This window comes from Solea solea, chromosome 13, assembly GCF_958295425.1.
Source record: "Solea solea chromosome 13, fSolSol10.1, whole genome shotgun sequence".
In the NCBI taxonomy this organism is placed as follows: domain Eukaryota; kingdom Metazoa; phylum Chordata; class Actinopteri; order Pleuronectiformes; family Soleidae; genus Solea; species Solea solea.
In genome coordinates this window covers 16,836,200-16,858,101 of record NC_081146.1, presented here as the reverse complement: position 1 = coordinate 16,858,101, position 21,902 = coordinate 16,836,200, and the positions used below count along the sequence as shown (strand labels likewise).

Here is a 21,902-nt window from a genome sequence, read left to right as displayed (position 1 = left end):
AAAGCCATAAAAAATATGTCCATAAGTTCTGAGAATAAAAGATACAATCAAGCTCATGCCCTTCTTACCCCTCCTTCTCCCTTTGAGATCTCTGTGTTGGGAATAATATAAGGCTTGAGGGAGCGGTCTGAGAGATAAAAGGCCACATCACAATGATGATCTCTATCGATCGGCAACCTTGGGCACACAGAGGAGGTCCGGCATTTGTCACGTCGAAGCTGAGCCCAATAGCTGATCCACGCCACACTCTGATGAATTGGCCCTGTTCGCCAAGTTTGTTTAATTGATGACGTGTTCCTTTTCAGGTGGACCACCACTATGTTTCATGCATTCATTGATTTTCCAAAACACCCACCCCCCACACCCCACCCCATCTTCTTTTCCCACTTTCTTAAAGCACCAAAACGCACAAGATAAAACTACCCCCACCTTGACTAGACTTCAACAGCATGGCCAGGGGGTTGTTCTTCAACCTGCGTCTGGCCAGCCCAGTTGTACTTTAAGCTGAAATGGACTAATAAACTTTTTGGCTTAAACTTGTCACTATATTTCAAAGGACTGCACAGTGCAATGGCGCGAGATTAAAGGGCTGCATCCATGTTTCATATAGGTGCCCTCCATTCTTGTCTTGGCCACCGTGACTCGGTTTTTGCCGAAATATTATGACTTGATTGAAACAAACGTTTGTTAAATTAAACCGTTGTCAAATGGGTTCACACAGTGCTGGTTAAGCCTATTAAATCCACATGACTCTCTCTGTGTTCCTCAGTAAAACAGCGTTTTGTTTTGGTGTTGCGCAACTACATTCCCACACTGCACACAGAGTGATGCAAAGGGTAAGGGAAGAAGCACTATGCTGGTACAGCAAGACAGCAGTGAATGGTTGGAATATGGACCTAGTGTAGTCCCCTCAGAGAGCGCTTCAGGCTCAGCTGAGGCGTGGGGAAAGTCTGGTGTCACTGCTCGCCTACCTGGCTGAAAACACCAAGAAGCACCCACGCAATATTTCTCCTAATCCTCATAGCCCTGAGTTGCGCCGAAAACCTGTGTGTGTGTGTGTGTGTTAGCGCTGCAGCATCTCTGTCACTCATTGCAGAAGCTCAGTTTGTGTGTATGTGTGTGTGTGTGAGGTGTGACAGATATTACACACTGGAGCTTTGTAGCAACTGTGTCATTTCATATCCGAAACCAGGTCAAATCATTGAAACCTTCCAAAATCCCGCAGTCTCTCTGCACCCTGTGGTGAGTAACATTAAATGTAGGTTTCGATAACCACTGACTACTGTTGGGTGTATGCAGTCAAGTCCATTAAATAGAATGTTGACGAGAGCTTGCGACCACAGGCATCTCCTCTGGTGAGTGATGCCGCGGATCCTTTGCTGTACCAAACTGTTAATGTTTCAGAAAACTCACCGGGCTAAAGTGTGCCGTGCTTCAGCAGTTCTCAACAATCCATACAGGAAGGAATTTGAATTTGTAAACCACACAATCCTATTCCAAGGGCTCTGGAGTGCATAACATTGTCATCTTGAGAGCCTGCATGAAAACTAACACTTGCGGGAGCAGCCAAGCAACCAGTCGAGCGATATGGAGGCAACATTTGGCCACCAAAGAGAAATTCCAGCCTAATGGGGTTTCCAGTATATTCCGCTGCCATCCTCGGAGAACACCGATTACCTGAGGAGTGCGCACACCTTTCACACTCTTTTAACTCTGGAGTTAAGGGGGTGTGAATGCGCATTCTTTAGACAAACAAAAGTTAAGTGTGTGTGGGGGGGAAATCTGACAGTGGAATGACATGGTGCCGAATTTGTGACATCATTATGGGACTTTGAATTTCAACAAATATAAAAGATAGCTGTGCCTCAGCAAGCTATTGATTGCCTCTAGAGCTGAGACATGGAAGTAAAAAACAAGAGACGCAGCACCAACAAAGGCAGAGAAATTGTGCAAAAAGGCACACTTTTGGATTTAAAGCACCTATCTCAGATCCCAGAGCCTTGAGAATGGGATTGGATTACTGTCGGTTAGATTTACTTCTGTGCCTCTTCGCCACTACATCATCATAGGGCCCCCTGCCTCTGGATCAATGGGGATATTTACTGCGCCTGTTTCAGGGAGCCTTTCACAGTAGGCAGGGCATTAAACAAACAGCCGACAGCCCTGTCCCAATGATGGCCTGTCTGTTCACACTGTGCCATGCCCAAATGTCACACATATTCACTTCAAACAGGTAGCACACAAGCACAAGTGAAGTGCAGATAAAACAGGGGAGGAAAAGCCAAGCAATTTGCTCTGTGCACTGAACAAAGAGGAAGGCTGCCACATTTCAAGAGGAGAAAAAATATCCAGGAGAAATGGAAAGGCACGTTTTGTTTGCTTTTAGAAAATTAGCCTTGTAACCCACTCTAAAATTATACTTGTTAAAATCCTCTTAAATGGACACACCTTAAATAATTCCTTGTCTGCGTTCCCCTGTTGCTCATTAATGTTCTGTTTTTAACAGTAAAATTAAATTGCACTTCACATGGTGGACATTCCTTTGTAGTGTATTGCTTAATGGAAAAATAAATAAATATCTGGATAACAAGGTGAAGTTTTGTTGTGGAAATAACAATCCGATAGTGTCATAGTTTATAACCTCGTTTAACCCCGTGTGAAACAGGAGAGGCATCATAATTGAATTCACTTGAGGTGAAACAGCCTTTCTTTCCAGAGTATTTTATATGAGGCTGCAGCAACTGCCTATTAAATTATATTATAAATTTGGCAAGAATTTCCATTCAGAGTCGCAAACAACAGTCCTAACATGCATGTATGTACTGGCTGTCTGCAAAATGTGAGCACATGAGTCGAAGAATGAGTGGAATGTATTTGGCCGAATATGAGCAAAATAAGCGCCTTCATAGAGAGAAACGGTCGCTATGAAATTTCTTCATTACTTGACAATTCCACTGACTAAGCCCGCACAATCAGCTGACAGTGCAATGTCAAACAATGGCCTTTCAAACGGCAGCACACATTACCGCATCAGCCTGAAGAGCTCCTGAGGGAAGACGTAACTCAGATTCATCTGCACGGAAAGTAATGTGTGTGTGTGTGAGTCGAGGGAAAAATAACACAAAAATAAACACTTATGGCTTGTTAATGAAAGCTGATGTAAGCTGGACTATGATAGACCAAACATCATGTTCAGCTGCAGTGGGCAATGTGCTGATAGGCTTGGTTGTTTTACAACAGGTGATGGCATTATCGTGCACCACAGATGCATCTTTTCTTTTAATATGCATTATTAATGTGTTGTTGGTTTGAGGGTTTCAGCGACTCAATAAATGATGTGCTTTTAGTAGTTTTGGCTCATGTAAATCAGCTGCTCAGAGACACATTAAACTGGCAGCAAATGGAAGACAACATTTTGACCAGGTTCAAATGCTGTATTTACACTATTTTTGCCTCTAAGATTTAATTATATTGTACAGGCGGACATGAAAATGAGACGGAAGCTGTGGTGGAGGAATTCAGCATAAAGTCTCCAGTCGTACACAAGCACTTAAAATCTCTTATTTTCTCAAAGATTAAAGCATTCACTTTCATCAAGCATCTGATGTAGCTGCACATTGTTCACAGCAGGGAGATTTTTTTATGTCTATGTGTTTTTTAGGCCTGCTTGATTCTGTCTGGCCCTTTTTTATACTGGGGGGGGAGGAAGAACATGGGTATTTGTGAGTGTGTGTGTCAGAGTGTGTATATGTGTGTAGTTGTAGTTGTGTGTATGTGTGTGGTTGTGATTGCTCAGTATGCACATGTGTGGACCACATGTGTGAAGTGTACTGCACTATAGGACTGGGTGCTGAGAGGATGTCACCATTGCTAAAACGTGCACACACACACACACACAGATTTCTGCAGCTATTCTTCTTAGGACACTGCATAGATGCCAATTCACTTGGACAACCTAAACGGCTTAACCTTAACCTTAACCATATTCAGTTAATGCCTAAACCTAACCGTACCCTAACTACAGTGTAAAACGTAATCCCTCAGGAATGAGGTTCTGCCTCATAGGGACCAGATTTTGGTTTCAATGAGAAATACTGGTCCTAACAATATAGGGGAACCAAATACACACACACACACACACACACACACACAGATAAAGTAAATAAATTATGGAACAGAAATAATAATAAAGATAGACTTTTAATCTTCCGAAACCAGTATACATTATTTGGAAACTGTTTGATATAGAAATGTGCCAAAGCCAGGTTTTTCAATACATTTTCTAAAATTTAAAATCTAATATATTTATAGGGAAATGTCATTTACAATACTTATTAGACAAAGGGAATGACTTAAAAACATAATTACATAATTTAAATTTGATGTTTTCAAAATCTGTCAAATATAATGACCGCAAAAATGTAAAAAAAAAAATACCTGGTATTTTTCTTTTCATTTATGGGAATAGAAGGGTAAATAAAATAAAATCAAACAAATAAAGGGGCAACATGATGCAGTTAAGGAAACACCTCAAACACACACCTGTTTTCTTTTTTTTATTTATTTAAGAAGGTTTTGATTGAGTGATGAGTTTGCACTCTGACGAGTAGCACAGATGCAATAACAGAGAACCGACTCTGCAAATTGTAGGAGTGGTACGCTGAAAACAATGAAAACAGCACGTGATAGATAGCTCAGTCAAAAGGTTAACGGTAAATCACAGACAAAACGTCTTGTTTTTAAAAAGTGCATTCACAAACATGACAAATACTCTCAACTCATGATGTCTATTTTTATGTGATACAAAATATGCATACCTGTTTTAGATTTGTCTGTATTTCTATACATAGATATTTCTTCAAAAGGATCACTTCTTTTTTCTTTTTACAAAGGTTAAAAGCAGGGTTGTGTTCGTAGCAGCTTCAGATATCTCTAGCCTCTTAACCATGTTATGAGAAACACATAGTCTCAATAGATATCCTAATTTTTTTTCTCCGTTGTTGAACTCGGACAACATATTTTCTTTATTGAAAGAGATATTCACCAGTGAAGCCTGCAGTTTAGAAAAGAAATGGATCAATAAAATGCTTGGGCCATTAAATATATTTTTGTATACCCGCTTTTTTGTCAATATCATAAATACTAAAGACACAGGACAATATTATAAGACAATGCTGGGAGACTAAATGTAAAGATTGAAATATTTCAAACATCTTTTTTCAAGTTTTCTAGTTCATGAGAAAAAAAAAATCAGGCAAGCACAGAAACACTATACTTCAGTCTTTTCTTCAGTCTATCCATGGGCAATCATAAACAAGGTTCCCAGGAAAAGGCAAGACTGTCTTTACACAAACCCATGTTCTGCTCAGTTTTAGTCCTGTCCATATTAGATGCTTGCCCATCATAAATGAGGCAGGATCCTGGTTTTCAAAAAAAAAAAAAAAATCATAAAAGCAGTCAAACATACTAATAAAAACCAATAAGTACCATGCAAATCTTGCAAGACGACATATTCTCAAACAAGAGACAAAGTATTCATCGTATAGGTGAAATATCAAGTGAGGACGCAATGAGTGAAAGGCAAAGACCTCTAATCAATACTAAATACTATATTTCCAAAAACAAACAAAAATATTAATCTGTACATAATATAACACACACGAGTTCAGACTGGATCTGCAGTTTATTTCCTTGTCATCAGACTCTTAGTCTTTACCAAAGGCCTACCTTGGAATAATACAGAAAGTTTTTTTTAGTTGATCCCAATCTCTTTGTTCTCCTCCATAAATCTGGAGAAGGGACGGTTGACCCCAACTTCCAGACCAATCTTCTCCATCCCCGTCATGGGAGGGCTGCCGCCCGTATGAACACGGTCCATTCCTCCAGGCATGGCTCCCAATGAAGTGATTCCCGTACCGCCAAGGCTGACGGGCAGCTGGGTGATTCCTCCATTCTGGATCACAGAGATCTCATTGTTTTTCATGGCCAGCCCGTTGGTGATGGCTGCAGCGTACTGGTTCCAAAAACCAGGGTCGACATTCATGGCCCGCGCCGCCAGATCCTTTTGGAACATCTCGCTGAACTTCATGGCATCCCCGCCCAGCAGGGCCATGGGATTCTCTACAGACAGTCGCCGACCCCTTCGAGCTGGAGCATTGTTCCACATGTGTGTTCCCATATGAACCTAAAATTAGCAAGAAAATAAAAGTAAACATCAGGAACACGTCTGTAAGTCACAAATGCCACATCCAAGGAAAATACTACATCTAAACAAACATTTTTATTTTTACATAGGATGGGAGTGGAACGGAAAACCCCAAAACTGAATGTAAAAACAAACCGATATTTTTTGGATTGTTTGTTGTACAATAAAAAATGTTATCTTAAAACACCTTTGGACATTTATGGAAAAACTAACAGAAAATAAACAGATTTTAGGTTTCAGGCTTTGCAACTATATTTTAGTCATATTCAAAGATAAAGGGACAATTTAAATAAAACATTTAATTTCAGTTACAACTAAATTATTTTACTGACTACCGTATAAACTGGTTGTATGCTGAAAAACCTCTGCTTTACTGATGAAACAGACAAAAATGAAGTGGCACGGGGGCAGGGGACATACTGAACTCCAAATGTCATTACTTTAAACAGAAATCCCAAAGTGTTATGACCCCATTCATGTAAAATTCTGATTGGTATACATATATATTAAACTGCCTCATACCTTAAGATTACCCTTTGTGGTGAAGGCCCTTCCACAAATGGAGCAGGCAAATGGTTTTTCCCCAGTGTGTGTACGCTCATGTATTAGCAGAGCACTGGCTGAAGAGAAATTCTTCCCACACGAGTGGCAGTTGTGCTGCTTAGGAGTGCGTCTAGGAGGCGGGGGAGCCAACATGGGGTTGATGCTGGGGCTCATTGTGGTCTGTGGTGTTGCAGCCGGAACATGGATTCCTACAGTCAGGTGAGAGTTGTCACTCAGAGACATTGACTTGCCGTGTCCGTTCATTTCCATTTTGACCATGTTTGAAGCAGTGCTGGCTAAATTAGGAGTGCTCAGCCCTGGAGAAGAAGGGGGGGGAGATATAAGAATACAGGTTAATTTTATAAACACATGCCCATGTGGCTGCAGTATCTGCTTTTTTAGGGCTGGAACATGTACAAGTCACATGCTGATAAGTCCTATGCTTGTTTATTTATGTGCTGCTCTGCCTAACAATATGTCATAATTAGCATCACTTTGGTCACTTCTATTTGTCAGTGTCGAACATGATATTGAATAGGTATTGTCATGCAGAATATTCTGATTATAACAACCAATTAAATAAAATAATAAATTAAGTTGATTTTGAACACACCTCGATCCCTGTTTAGAAGCAGCATGTTGAAGTGGCTCTCCTCCTTGATGAAGTGCCTGCCATGTTGAGTGGCAGTCAGGTCAAGGGCCCCAGTGCCTTCAGCAGCAGAAAGCGGAGATGGGGTCTCTGATTTTTCTGACTTCACTGTTGCCAAGCCAGCTGTATTGTTCTCCAGGCCTTCCTCTCCTGTCATGGCACTGCTGTTGTTATTACTGTTGAGTGTAGCTGGGGACTTGGATCGCTGGCTCTCAGAGTGGCTGTGAGCTGGGGACAAATGCTGCATAGAGTCAGAGGACTCAGACAAAGCAGGGCTCCCCAAGCTTTGACCTTCAGCATCCCCCACTGCAGACAGCGAATCAGTGGCAAAACAATCAGTCTCTCCTCCAAAACTGCTGCCGTTCAGCAGAGGCCTTTGTCCAAATGAACTGGTCATGTTGACAGTAGAGTCGATCATCTTCATTTGGTTCTCCATTGCAGCAATGCTGGAGATGATGGAAGTAGGTGGGGAACTTCCAGGTGAATAAGGTTTTGATGGGTCAATTTCTCCCTCTCTGAAGTCAGCCTCATCATCCATAGCCTGCTCTAGTTCATCTAGAAGATCATCATCATAATTACTCATCGCATCTAAGCTCTTCTCATCAAAGGAGAGATCAGTGTCCATGTCCTGGAGGCTTTCAGGGACCGGGGTGTTGGGGATTTGCCCTCCCATGTGCATACGGATGTGCTGCTGCAGCACAACAGCATTAGTGAACTTTTTCTGACATATAGGGCAGGAGTGCTGGACCCGAAGTGGGGGTTTGGACCTATGGACACCAAAGTGTGTTTTTAGATTTCCCTTGGTGGTGAATGCACGCCCACATATCTTGCATTTGAAAGGCCTTTCACCAGTGTGAGTGCGGTAGTGCATCTTGAGAGCACTCTGGCAACTCAATACACGATGACAGATGACACACTGGTTTGGGTCAGTCATCTTCTTGTCAATATTTTCAACCAGCTGCTGCAACTTTGACGTCTCTGAGGTTTGCATAGAGTCTAAGAGGCCCCCAAATGGAAACTTAGCCTTAAACTGGTCTGAGAGCATAGGAAGGACAGGATGGGAGACACAGTTAGAAACAGAGTTGGGGCTAGTGATGGGTTCGGTGACCTTGCCGCTGATTGGTGAAGTGGTGGAGGTGACAGTAGAGGAAAGAACCACTTGAGTCACTGTAGTTGTGACGGTGGTGTTTTCCCCTGGCCTGGTAGAGCAGCTTGGTGGCAAGAGAATGCCCTCAGGTTTCAAGAGAGGAGGTGCATCACTTCCTATGCAGGGTTTTGGGGAAGGTGAAGTAGTGGTCCTGCAAGAATCAGTGGCAATATTAGGGGACAAAGATGCACACTCACTCGATGGTGGAGACGGCCTCTGAGGGGACCTGTTGAGTGGAGTGAGGTTTGGAGACTCACCAAAACCTCCCATCATACTTGGCAGCGTGGGAGGTAGCTGCAGCCCAACTGAGGTGGGAACAGTAGGGAGGACAGGTTTGCTGTCTAGCCATGTGGTCACAGGTTTTTCAGGGGGCAAAGACATGCCATATGGGATGCCTGAACTTGTGGGCACATTGTCCAGGTACTCTGGCACAGGGTAAGGGTTCATCTGAATATGTGGGTATTTCTCTTTGTGCCTCTGGAAATGGACTTTAAGATTCCCCTTGGTGGAGAAACGGTTGCCACATATGTTGCATTTGTAGGGCCTCTCTCCAGTGTGGGATCGCAGGTGGATCTGTAGGGCACTGTCACTGCCAAACACCTTGGCGCAGAACCGACACTTATGCTTGAAGAAGGGGTCCTCGGAGCTGGGCTTAGTGTCGAACACAGACACATTTGGGGGTTTCCCCTTGCGATGCTTCATCAGAGCAGTGAGGGGGTCGAGCGCATTGGCTGTGGCTGCTATGCTGGCCAGAGGGTTGGGGAAGATAACACTGCTGGATGAGCTGTGAGGTATCAGTGGTAGACTGGAGGCAGAGCTCAGGAGGCTACTGTGGCTGAGTGAGGGAGGAGTGGTGGAGTTCCTGGGAAGAGCTGAGCTGCTACTAATGCCACCACCTCCGGTTACACTACTACTGGTACTAATGTTGTTGTTTGTGATGGAGGACGAGCAAGAGGGAATTAGAGATGACAAACCAGTAACACTGGGATGGGGAAACACTGTATTATTTGAGGTTGTGTTAGGGATCGAAGAGTTGGACTGCTGACTGCCACTTTGTGGTGTTTGAGAGAGAGGACCCTCTATTGCTGTGGTCAACGGTGAAGAGCCTTGACCATTAAGAGTTGCTGGCAACCTAACAGGCAGCTGATGGACAGGAGGGGTGATGAAGTTGTGTAGTTGAAGTTGACTAGCGACAGGGGGGACACAGGAGGATACAGGCCCCTGGTTTCCAGATGCATTGCTGTGATGGTGATTGAGAGCAGGCTGTGGGGCAGACTGCCTATTCATCAGAGCCACCTGACTGCGTATTTGTTCTATCAGCTGCAGCTGGTGTATCTGCTGCTGTTGTAGTGCCATCAGCTGGTCCAGGATCATTGGAATAGCCATGGTGGACACCCCAGCACCTGCTGCTGCCCTTACACTCTGTGAAAATTGGGCCACTGCGACCCGGGTGCCATGCAGAGTCTCCAAAGTAACATTGGTGCTGGGCATGGTGTAGTTTGTAACAGTGGGGGAGACATCATCGTTGAGCTGAGGTAGGGAGCCGTCTGGCTCGGGGGATGTCATATCTCTCTCTTCAGGGTCCATACTTTTTTCAGGAGAAAGCTCAATCTCCATCGGCTCATCCTCTTTCTGTAGGACATTTACCCCATTCAAGGTTGCTGTCTCTAGGACGTCATCCCCCTCACCGGCAGGACTGTGGTTGCCCTCTCTAGGGTCCTCACTGTCTGCCTGCTCGCTAGGACAGCTGGGTACAGGGGAAGGCTCTGAAGGGTACTCCTGGGAGGGGTTAGGTGTGTCCTCATTGTCATTCACTATAAGTACCAAGGGGTTCTTGGTGCAGCTCGTTAAATGTTCACAGAAGTCTGACCACTTAAAGAATTCAGCGCAACACTTCTCACATACGTGGGTCTCTTCACTGCCACTGCGGCTCTCGTTCCCGCTGTCGGCATCATCCAGCACATCACCTCGGGCTACAGAGGGAGAGAGGGTGGGGGGTTCAGGGGAGTGAATAGGAAAGGAGGGAGCAAAAAAAAAGAAGAATTAATGAATAAATAATCAATCAAGAATCTACACATATTTTGCAGTGCAGTGCTGCAAAGATTTAACCTTTGATTTTTTTTTCTCCCCACTCTTTTAACATAACAAAAATCAATATTCTTGTTTGTTTTTGTTTTTTTTACTCTGCACAAATTGTTCACCAATTCTCAAGACCCAGGTTTGTGCATTTGCAACCTCTCCATAGAGCCAGCTAATAATTTTCTTTGTGCAATCCATCAAATTATGAGGGCCTATCAATTGTGGATACTGCCGCTTAATGAAATTCCATAGAACCTATTGATTTCCAATATTTCATACAATTCACAGCTGCCTCATCTGTTGGGTACAAATCAGGACTTTGATGGCCCTATTAGGATTCCCCTCTGCTATCAAGAAGAAGTCATTTCCACATGAATTTCAAATGCTGAGCCTTTTTCATTCAGTGCTGCGAAGGTAATACTTGAGCTGTGAATCAAACCAAGGGACCTCAACATTTAATACACAGAGAAAAGGGATTAAAAGGTTATATTGCAGCATTTAGTATTTTAGTATAATTTAAAGTTGTGCCTTTTTTCGTATGTTTTAGGAAATGTTTCTAAGTTCAAAAATATTCACTCTGAGTTAAGAGATTCAAAGTCTTATCCTCTCCCTCCTTCTCCCGCTTCCTCCGTGGAAAAAAAAAAAAAAGAAAAGACTCAACAAATTACATGCTAGTGCCATGGCAGCAAAGTCTCTGATTAGTTACACATGTTTAATCACAGCTGTAAGAAGCCACTTCCTCTTCCACATGCAACCATCAAAAGTCAGACAAGCAGACACAGGCTCGGAACATGGACCTAATTCACACCTGACCAAAACCATGTAAAAATGGCCTCCCTTGTCTGTTTATTTTTTGTGTTTGAACACTCTGTGGGTGTGTGTGCTGTTCATTACACATAGGAAGTGTGTTCAATCACTGCGACAGCATCCTGCATGTGCAGCGTACTATATTTCAGAGTCGCCCGTTCAGCTTATACTCAAAGACGTACCAGCGCAGTACAGTATATATGCTCATACAACTGTTTATCCACAACTCAAGCTATTTTATATACACTTTACACTATATAGAAAATGTTCACACCATCCTGTGGACATTTATGGCAAATAAAAGTGATTTATTTCATGAAAAGATGGCCATGCTAAAAAAGTTATTAAAAACAGAATTAAGTTGATAGCACTTCAACACACGTGGCGCGTATGCTTCTTTAGCTGATCCCTCCACCCTTGCCATAAAATCTTGAATTAAGTCATTTAAAAATAAATTGTTTATATTTAAACTACACAGAGATAAAATGCCAGATTGAGAATCTCAAAAGCTCCCGCACATTACGCACTGAGCGTTTACCTCATATAAGGCCTTAACTATGGTTTGTCAGTGAGTAATCGTGACACTCATACACTGGTTGCGCACATTTCAAAGGTTAAAATGGGGCGAGACATGGTGAAGCAGACATGAAGCATTTGTGCCAAGTACAGTGACTCATTAGTAAAGAAATTCATCACTCCTCCAAGGGGGGGGGGGGGGGGGGGGGCATGAGCTATCAAGGTCTGGTGTCTGTAAGTTAATTAATTATCAACAGAGAAGCTTTGGGCAGGCTGCATGTTCTCCCCCTCACTGGGGGCAGCACTGACAGATCAAGATTTTTTTTTTTTTTTACTCATGTAATGTGTGTGTGACAAAAATAAATGATATAAAACAGATTAAATTATTATATAGAAAATAATCTGTAATGCAAAATGTAAAAAAATAATAATAATGCCATCTCTCTCTTTTGATTTTCATTAGCCAATATAAAAATTTCAGCAAAGCAAAAAATAAAACAAATGGGTATATTTCACATGTTTATATTATATACTATCACAATTTCTTTTTTTATTGCAAAACAAAAAATTGACTATTGAAGGCGAAGAACGTGAGGAGAAACACCAGTGACACGTGACAGCAGGCTAGAAATCTCCTTAGCCCAGCAGCGGACAGCAGGACTAATTTCCATAATTGAGGGTTGAAAGGTCAACACAAATGAGTAGGCATTGTGTTGAGCTGATTAGTTATTAGAATGGTATTACTGTCAATCTCTTTTATTCATTCATACAATTACAAGTGGGGGCCTTTTGTATGCCTCTCACCTCACACACACACACACATTCTCACACATGTATGTAGACAGACAAAGAGCACGCACAAGCGAAGGGCCTTTCTTTAGAGGTTAATGCCTTAAATGTCACATAAACACAGCACTTAAAAAAAGTGTATATGTATACACAGAAGCCTTTATATTTAATTTACTATGTAAGTATTTTTTTTTCAGCTGTGATTTTCTAAAATTACAACCTCTAAGTTTTTTAAATTACATTTTGTAAATTTCAAAAATCCACCGTAATCTTTTATCCTTACATATAATAAAGATATATTTTAACTCCATACACTGTTTAAAAAAAACAGTAGTACATGCTGTCATGTGAATAGCACTACAGTTCATAAGAATTGTATTGTTAATTTATTACAATTGCAAGGTAGTGTGCGCTCTGTGTGTGTGTGTGTGTGTGTGTGGGGGGGGTGATATTGATTTTTTTCTATAACATTAAAAAGAAGGGACAAAAACATTCTATGCTTTGTTTACTTAGATGCAAATATCGAGCTAAACACTGTCAATATGGGGACTGTAGACATTGAATCTGTGTGCTCGCTATCTTGCCCAGCAATCTTTGGCATGCTAACTGAAACCGCTAATCTGACATATTATATCAGATGAGGTATTCATGCTTTCCACTGATTCTGTGAAAAACCACAGAGCCGGGCATTGAGCAAAGGATTAGGCAATTACAGATTCTCCCATTCTTAACAATTTCCAGATTCAAACTTAATGAACAGACACACGTTGACACTGGCAACAATTACTATACGTTTTCTGTATCAAGGTAAAGACGATGCCATCTCGTTTTCCAAGTGTATTTTAGCAACATTCTGCTTCAGGACCTCTTCATCAAACTGTGATTTAAATTTTTTTTTTTTTAAGTTAATTCAAATAAACAAGCCGTCTGAGAGACCATCCCACCTTCGGGCCCCTTTTTTAAATGCATTCTTCTCAAGCATGTGAGGATAGCTTAGGACCCTTACAGAGCGATGCATCACTGTAAGTCCAGCCCAAGTTGGGAGGGGAGGGCAATAAAAGGAGGCCTGCTGATTTCAGCAATGTTGGAATTCTTGGGCCAATTACTTTTCTTTTCCATTGTATTCTTCTTCTTTTTTTTCATACCTCCGCTACTTCACGAAACAAACAATTATTTAACTCATTTTCATTTTGTATTTGTGTGTGTGTGTGTGAGCACACCCCATCCCCTCTACATCGCATTCATGTCTATTTAGCTCAGTACTTTTACATAAACAAATCATGCAAGAAAAAAACCCAACATATTTTCTGTTATTTCTTGCTAATTCTCTGTCCCAGGACAGCACTCTCTGTCTCTGTCTCTGTGGCCATAAACACACAACAATAACCCGATAAATGATCCAATGCATCCTCAGTCCAGCTCTGTGTGTGTGTGTGTGTGTACACACACGTGCACGCTCGTGCATGCTCGTGTGTCATCAGCCTGGTCAGCCAGGCTGCAGAATGGTACAGTCATATCTGCGCCAACAGAGAGACCTTTGTCATTGCCTGCAGATGTGGAGCAGCCAAAACATTAACGATTTGTTTGTGTAAGCATTTGCAATACAGTATTCAATGACGGCTCTCTGTCCAGATGACTGTGCCACTCGTCAGGATGGCTCTCTCGCTCTAGATTTACACAAAGGCCCGAGAACAGGAGGAGGCGTTAAACCTCTCGTTCCATTAATGCCAAAAAAACAGATATTTGGTTCACTTTGTTTCAAAATGCACGCTGTCACATTTAAAGTTTTTAATTATAGTGGATTTTTTTCCCCCCCTACTTTTTTTTAGACCTGATCTCAACGGTCACGTTGTTTGCTCGTCACTCTGCTTTCACAACAAATTGCCACGGAAATCAATCAAACTACAAAAACTGAAATCATCGTAAGAAACCCCACTGCACACAAAATGTAAGTTACCTCTTAATTTGGCGGCTTGTGAGCTTCCTCTTAAATCCCCCCCAAAGTCTGCTGTTTTTGTCTGAAATGAAACAGTCTCCTGTCTGGGGCCTTCCTCTCCATCAGGATCTTACTTGTTCATGTGTGTTTTCTGTGCTGAGTAGTAATTAAGACACAGTCATATTTGAGTGTCTTCTTGAAGACATCTTTGGCACAGCTACGTGGGTGGTCTACAGGGCCTGCACCCATTGGTGAGAGGGGAGTAAAACATAAGCCAAACAAAGCCCCACTGCAGGGGAAGCAGGCGACGACCACTGTCCGTGTTGAGGATTTTCTCGACATATTCTATCATTTTCTGCACCTCTTTCCTCCCACAAACACCGTGTATAGAGGAAGGGAAAATGCAGCCGATTCTCACGTTGAATGAACGTGTCTATATTTGCAGAAAAGTCGAACCCCATTTGTCGTCCTCCACCTGTTCGGTGAACGACGTCCCTCTGAAGATGTTTAGTCTAATTTTTGCGGAGTCGAGGAAATCTACTGTTTCTTTTTTACGTCTCATTTCACGTAAGCCGGGATCATTTGCCTCTGGAAAATCCCCTAAGCAGCAGCAAGCACACGAGTGTTTATGTATCATATGCACACCAGCACCACCTCCTATTCCTACATGCACACCTTCAAAGCCTCTGGATGCGGAGGAAGCAGTGGCTGCAGAGAGAAAAAAAAAAGTCTGTCGCTGTTCACACTTTTTCTTTTTTCTTTTTTAGGATAAGAGTGAGCTGCACAGCCAAGGTCAACTACACACACACACACACACACACACACACACACACGCACACGTTCAAACTGTACAAGGTGTTTGACATCAAGTGACAGGACCTGGCTGGTCGGGGGCTAGACAAAGGTTAAGTCAGCAAGCTTTGTAAAAGCACTCCTAAGCAGACACCCCTGACCCCCTCCCCCTACTTTTCTCATCCTAACACACACACACACACACACACACACACACACAACCCCCGTATACCCCCCAGGGGGCAAATGTCCTGAAGGCCTGAGGGGGAGATGTTATGGCAGACAAGGGCTTGTTGGCACTTGATTTTATTTTTTCATGTTTTCCTGAATGCAGCACATTAAAAAGGGCCCCAGTGAGCTGCAGTGTTTGCCAGTGGGAAATATATACAGTGTGTATGAATATATATATATATATATATATATATATATATATGTATATATATATATATATGTATAAAGTCAAACTACACTGGTCAAATAGTCAAATATATCACTCTTCCTAACACCTAGTGATATTTCCCCGCAGATGGTGATTACGTTGGATAAATGCTCTGCACACAGGCTGCATGTCCTTGAGCAGAATTTTCGAACGTCACTCGAAGCGCTCCACTTTCGCCTCACCTCGTGGCCGACATATAAGCTATGGATTTTAAGTCCAAATTAAGCAGCAGCTGATGACTGGAACTTCTGAATTCATTTGACATCATATGTAATGACACGTCAAAGCCAGCGATCGATGGCGTCGTCACGAGCTGCAGCTGCACCACGGCAAAAAAAAAAAAAAAAAAGAGAAAGAAAAAAGACACAGAGAAGACGAGGAGTCCGACCGTGCTGCGGTGACACACTAACACTGTGACATCTGTAGCTCCTCGTGTGCGAGGTAGCTCTTAGATGAGACCTGGTGTTATTAGGTTTATTTAGGCGTGTGTGTGGGATCGCTGTGCGAGGCCAAAGGCTTGGGATTGTTTCACTGCAATGGGTGTGCTACAAAACCAAGCTATATATATGTGGTCCAGTGAGGATATACATAAAAACATACCACGGCCACTTCCAGTCTCTCACAAGGATGTGGCTACTGCCGATTACTCCTAAGTCAGTGTGTGCATGATTGTATTGTAAAACAATATAAAAGTACATGTCAGGAGATGTTTAAATTTAGAGACTAATCCAGGTTAGATCTTCTTCAAAACACACTCATTTAATACCTTGACGAATGTGCCCTTTAATGTCCATTTCCAACCCCTTTAAAATTGTCATATTTGAAACAGAATTCTATAGAAACTTGGGATGTTAACACGTCATTCCACGATCCTACAGGGCAGCAACCTGATGATGGATGTTTTGTATCTCCGACTCAAATCGGAGGGGAGGTTATCACAAAAGTGATCCCAAATGGTGTTTGTGTTTCGAGTGTGAACTGCTGCTGCCGAAATAGACACAAATCCACAGCGTGAGTTGGACAAAAGAGCCAAAGAGGCGTCAGTGTGTTTCCCCACCTCACACCAAACATTTCCCCATGCAGAGAGCTGTACCCCAGAGATTACATCACACATTTCTATTCTAACGAAGCCCTGCAAAGTGTGTGTGTGTGTGTGTGTGTGTGTGTGTGTGTGTGTGGTGTGTGTGTCAACATGGTCTAAGGAAAAAAAGGTAGCACTGGTTTGGTGGGAACCCGGAGCAATTTTCTTCTCTTTCTTATCTAACATTAAAAGAGTGACTGTTGAAATACTGAGATATTTTTTTCCGTAAATTACAGTTGTATTATTAGAAATGATTTAATCCACACCCTTACACACCTCCTTAGATAACACACAATATCCCCATATTTATAATAAATGTCAAAATTCTCATTGGGAATAATCTCATAAAATAATTTTTAAAAAAGGATTTCTGTAGTAAAAATAAGAGGACATAATAATCCCAGTTATTCCTGTAATTCGCATAGCATGTCACCTTGTTTAGTGTCTGCCTTTAGCTCACTGATAATTGTTTTATTGCGGGAAAAAGAGCTGAGGACAGAATAAAGAATGAATGAACCCTTTTTTTTCACTCCTCTCCTCCACATGGTGAGGACGAGCTCTGTCAACCGATGTTGTCTACACTGTGAGCAAAAAGGAACAAATCAAGTGTGCGAAATTTATGTGAAGGGGGTTCACACACACACACACACGAAAACAAAACAAAAAAACAATTTCCATAACAAAACAAGGCTTCGATTTACAACAGAAATCCGCATTGGAGGAACAGGCAGGCGCTGAGCAACAAAGGTCACTCGTGTGATCACGAAAATCAAATCATATGTTGTTTTTTTTTTTTTAAATAATTTCTATAAAAATACTGGAATTTCTGCGGAGTCAATAACTTCAAAAAGAGAGAAAAAACCCCGCTGCTTGTATGATCTTGTGTTCATGTGTGTGCGCGCGCGTGCACGTCTCATATTGTGCGCATGGACATTTAAAGTCGCACATATTTAACATAAATCAGAAGGGATTTAATTCAGGATTAAAATCAAATTTATTTAAAAATGGGCCTTTTTATTTTTTTATTATTATTTTTTTAAAAAGGCCTCCAGCACAGAATGCAAATGCTGCGAGTGTAAACTGGTGTAAATTATTATATCCATTCGTTACATTAATCCTAAAAAAAAAAGTCATCAGTCAGCCACGAGACGTGGATGTGCTGCAGACTGTGTGTGGGAATAAAACGCCCACGTCTTCAACAGAGACCTGTGTAAGACTTTCTCTGATCGCATACGAGAGAACATTTAACTTAAATAAATCTGCCATAACACATGTAGTATAAATTACTGCATTAAGAAATGAATCTCACCAATGACCCAGCTGCAGCCCAGATTAATCCAAACGACTTTTCACTGACAGTCAAAACTTAAAACAGGGTCCCCAAAGTAAAGTGGATTCAGGAGACAACACAGTGCAGCAGAGCTGCGAGGAGGGAGGAAGTTTTTCTGTTGGGAGGCTGGAGCTGGATAAGAAGCTCTCAGCTGATTAAATCCACTCACCGTGTTCGGAAATCACCCCGGCGGTTAGTGCGGGATCCTCGTCCGACTTGAGGTGCTGCGGCTTGGCTTGCTTGCGTCGGGACATGGTGCTGGCGTCGGTGCTGGCGGCGACGACGATGATGATGGTGGTGGTGGTGGTGGTGATGATGCTGCTGCGTTTGCGCTCCGAGATGTCTCTGCGTTTTGCAGATACATCAGCGGAGAGCGAATGAATCAACACATAGAAAAAAGTTCGCAGACAGTCTGGTTTGCGGAGAGAGAGGGGGAGTGAAGAGAAGAACAGGACAAAAAACAAAAAAACCCAAAAACAAACAAAACAATCAGAAATTAGCCGGTGCTGCTGCTGCTGCTGCTGCTGCTGTTGCTGCTGCTGCTGCTCAGGGTGATGATGATGGTGATGGTGCCGGTGCGGTTGCTGCGCGTTGGATTGCGCATGTCGGTATAATAATTATGATAGTGAATAATGCCTCGCGATTAATGGCACCGTGTGAAGGTGGGGAGGATTGGCTGAAGTCCAGCGGACGCGCATTGGATATGGTAATGAGGGACGGACTAAGCAATTAGCCGCTTCACTCCCAGACTTTATCCGTCTCTTTTTCTCTTTACTATAAACCTCCCCCAACAACACAACAACACACCAAATCTCTTGTTATGCCCACGAGCTCACGGGGGGGTCTTCAACATGGGGAGCGTCACACTCTTCTTTGAACCCCCCTCCTGTCACCAAGCGCACTGACTCTGAGACTTCACCGCCCCATCTTCTTCATCACTCTGGCCTTAAACGTGTCACTTCTACCTCAGAAGTTCTCAAAGCGTCTTCTCATAAGTGTTATCTCAGATTCTCTTGCACTTTTTTCTCCGGGTAACTTTTTCTTCTTATTCTTCCTCTTCTCCGCCTCTCGTGTGCACACGCACCCTCCTTCCTTTTACTCGAGAGTGGTGTTTACAGTCGCTGAGGTGTTTCAAGTTTAGTCATCTCCCCCCCAAACAAAAAAAAACAAAAACCATAGCAGTCGTTGTTTTGACTTTGTACAGAGTTCAATCAGAAAGTGAACGGGACGAGATCACTTCGGGAGTCTTTTTTTTTTTCCCCTCTCCGCTGTCCAAACTTTGACGCGCGTCTTCCGAGAAAGCGGTTAACAAGAGTCCTCTCCTCTCCGCAGCGACGCGACACTGACTGTGATCAAAAACTCATTTGTCCCGTAGAGATGATTCAGTGTCAGGGTCGCTGTGAACTTCTCCTCCCTCTCCTCCTCCTCCTCCTCCTCCTCTTCTTTCTCTCGCGGTGCTTTTAGCTCCCGGTTGTGCCTTTGCCTCGGCGCGCGCTCCAAAAGTGGCTTTTACTGGATATACGGTGACCAAACACAGAGAAGCCGCTTGTTTTTCCCCCAAAAGCAAGTTGCCCTCTTTCCACTCGGCTCGCTCGCTCACATCGAAGCCAAGTTTGAAGTTATCTTCTGGCAGCCTGCTCGCGGTGTCGGTCTCTCGGCGCTGGGCATGGCTCTGCGCGCGTGTGTATGTGTATGCGTGAATGTGAGTGTGTGAGAGGGACTGCGCTGTGTGTGAGTTAACCCCTAGCAGAGGGTTCAGCCCATTGCTTTCAGTCACCACTAGGATGTACCACCACGTTACTGTTGAGTGGATCGTCCTCAGAGCCACAGTGAACACCCACGATCTGACCTCCCATCATATAATATCACAAAGCTCTGTAACCTGTCACCGCCACCACCGTCAGGACACACTCATATCAGCCTCGTGTGTTTTTATTTATTATTTATGTTTATGAGTAATTTTCCTGGCTTTCCATCGCAACATAACCCCCTTTATTTTTTAACTTTATTTAAATGTGTGGGCATATTTACGCACATTTACGCACGGTTACATTTGTTACAATAATCAAAACCCATTGTATTTTATGTAAACAAGTACATAATTAAAAAAAAAAAAGACAACAACACGAGGACTATGTGTCGTCTTGGGAGAATATATGGTTTATTTATCTTATAAACATGAAATACAAGCATTTAATGATGTTGTTTTTCATTGTTTAAGGGTAAAAAAAAGATGAGGAGAGAAACCATGTTGTGCAGCTCACTGCGGTGCTGAATGAACACATTAACCCTTTACTTTGCAATTTGCATCAAAATGCGTGAGGTCATAGTCTGGTGTGTGTGTGTGGGGGGGGGGGGGTGGATTAAGATGTTCGAGGACAAGTGGCGTGGAAAGGAGGAAAGGAAGCACGTGCGCATATATCTTTAATTGATGTAAAATGATGCGTAGGGTTTTCATTTTTTTTTACCTATTGGAGACAAAATATACATTTTCAAATAGGCTTTGACTACATTATATATACGTATAAAAATAAAGTTGATATTATGTCATATTTTCATGTTCATGAAACCTGTGAATTTAAAAAAGCTGTTTTTTTTGTAATGATAAACCCTCAGTTTTTTTTTTAGTTGCGGGTAAGCACCCCCCTCCCCCTTCTCCTCCCTCCTTCCTCCCCCTCTTGTCTGTTTGACTTGTCTATTCCCTTGTGTCCACCTCATATGAGAGACAAATCTGTTGACATCAAGGTCGTCCTGTGAGCAAACTTTTCTCTTTTTCCCCTCTCTCTCTCTCTCCCTCTTCTTCTTCTTCTCTTTCCATCATTCCCTTAGAAGTTATGTCCAAAAGGCTGTTATTATCTGGTATTAATAGATGCAGCCCCCAGGAAGACAAAATCAGCTATTGATAATTGCAAGGAGTATACGGCAGCTACTGTATCGATCGGCGTGTCCTCCACTCCCCTGGTACTGAGAGATAAGGAGACACACTCTTTAGAGCAATATAATTTCTTTTGACCTATCTGCTTGCTACAGACTTATGATGAATAGCCAGAGTGGCTGAAGTCCTTTATCACCAAAGTTACCCCCTTGATATAATATTGATTCTTTATAACTAGCTCGCCACACAAAAATCAAACTGTCCACTTGGCCATCATCATCATCAATATCATCACAAAGGCAGAGGAATGAAGATCCCTGCGCCTCTAAAGGCGGCGAGCCTTTACAATCTCCTCTGTAGGCCTAATCTTTATTTTGCTGATGATGAAAGGAGAGGGGAAGCGAGGCAAGGTGCCATTTAAGACGAGGTGCCATTTAATCCGGTGCACACTACAGGACATAAAACACACACACGCGCACACGCAGGGAGGACAGAGGGAGACAGTGTAACGGGGAGGGGGGGGGGGGGTATTTCAGTGAGATCAGATTTTACCACCGGACCCTTTTGATTTGTTATGAGAAAAATGAATTTGGACACACAACATTTTGAGAGAAAAAAAATCACAAATGTGCGACATCAAAAGGTAACAATAATATAAAAGGACTGTACATTTATTATCACACCAATATCGATTTAAAAAAGAAAAAAAAGAGT

At 42.6% G+C, this 21,902-nt stretch overlaps 1 protein-coding gene across 1 annotated transcript; it reads right to left on the bottom strand.

Moving 5' to 3' along the window:
• Positions 1 to 4,420: 4,420 nt before the first annotated feature.
• Positions 4,421 to 20,023, bottom strand: sall3a (spalt-like transcription factor 3a). Its single transcript, XM_058648101.1, has 4 exons — positions 18,483 to 20,023; positions 7,362 to 10,517; positions 6,728 to 7,065; positions 4,421 to 6,184 (listed from the first exon to the last, which is right to left on the bottom strand). Exons 1-4 carry the CDS (start codon positions 18,565 to 18,567, stop codon positions 5,753 to 5,755), a joined length of 4,011 nt encoding a protein of 1,336 aa, XP_058504084.1. The 5' UTR covers positions 18,568 to 20,023; the 3' UTR covers positions 4,421 to 5,752.
• Positions 20,024 to 21,902: the final 1,879 nt, after the last annotated feature.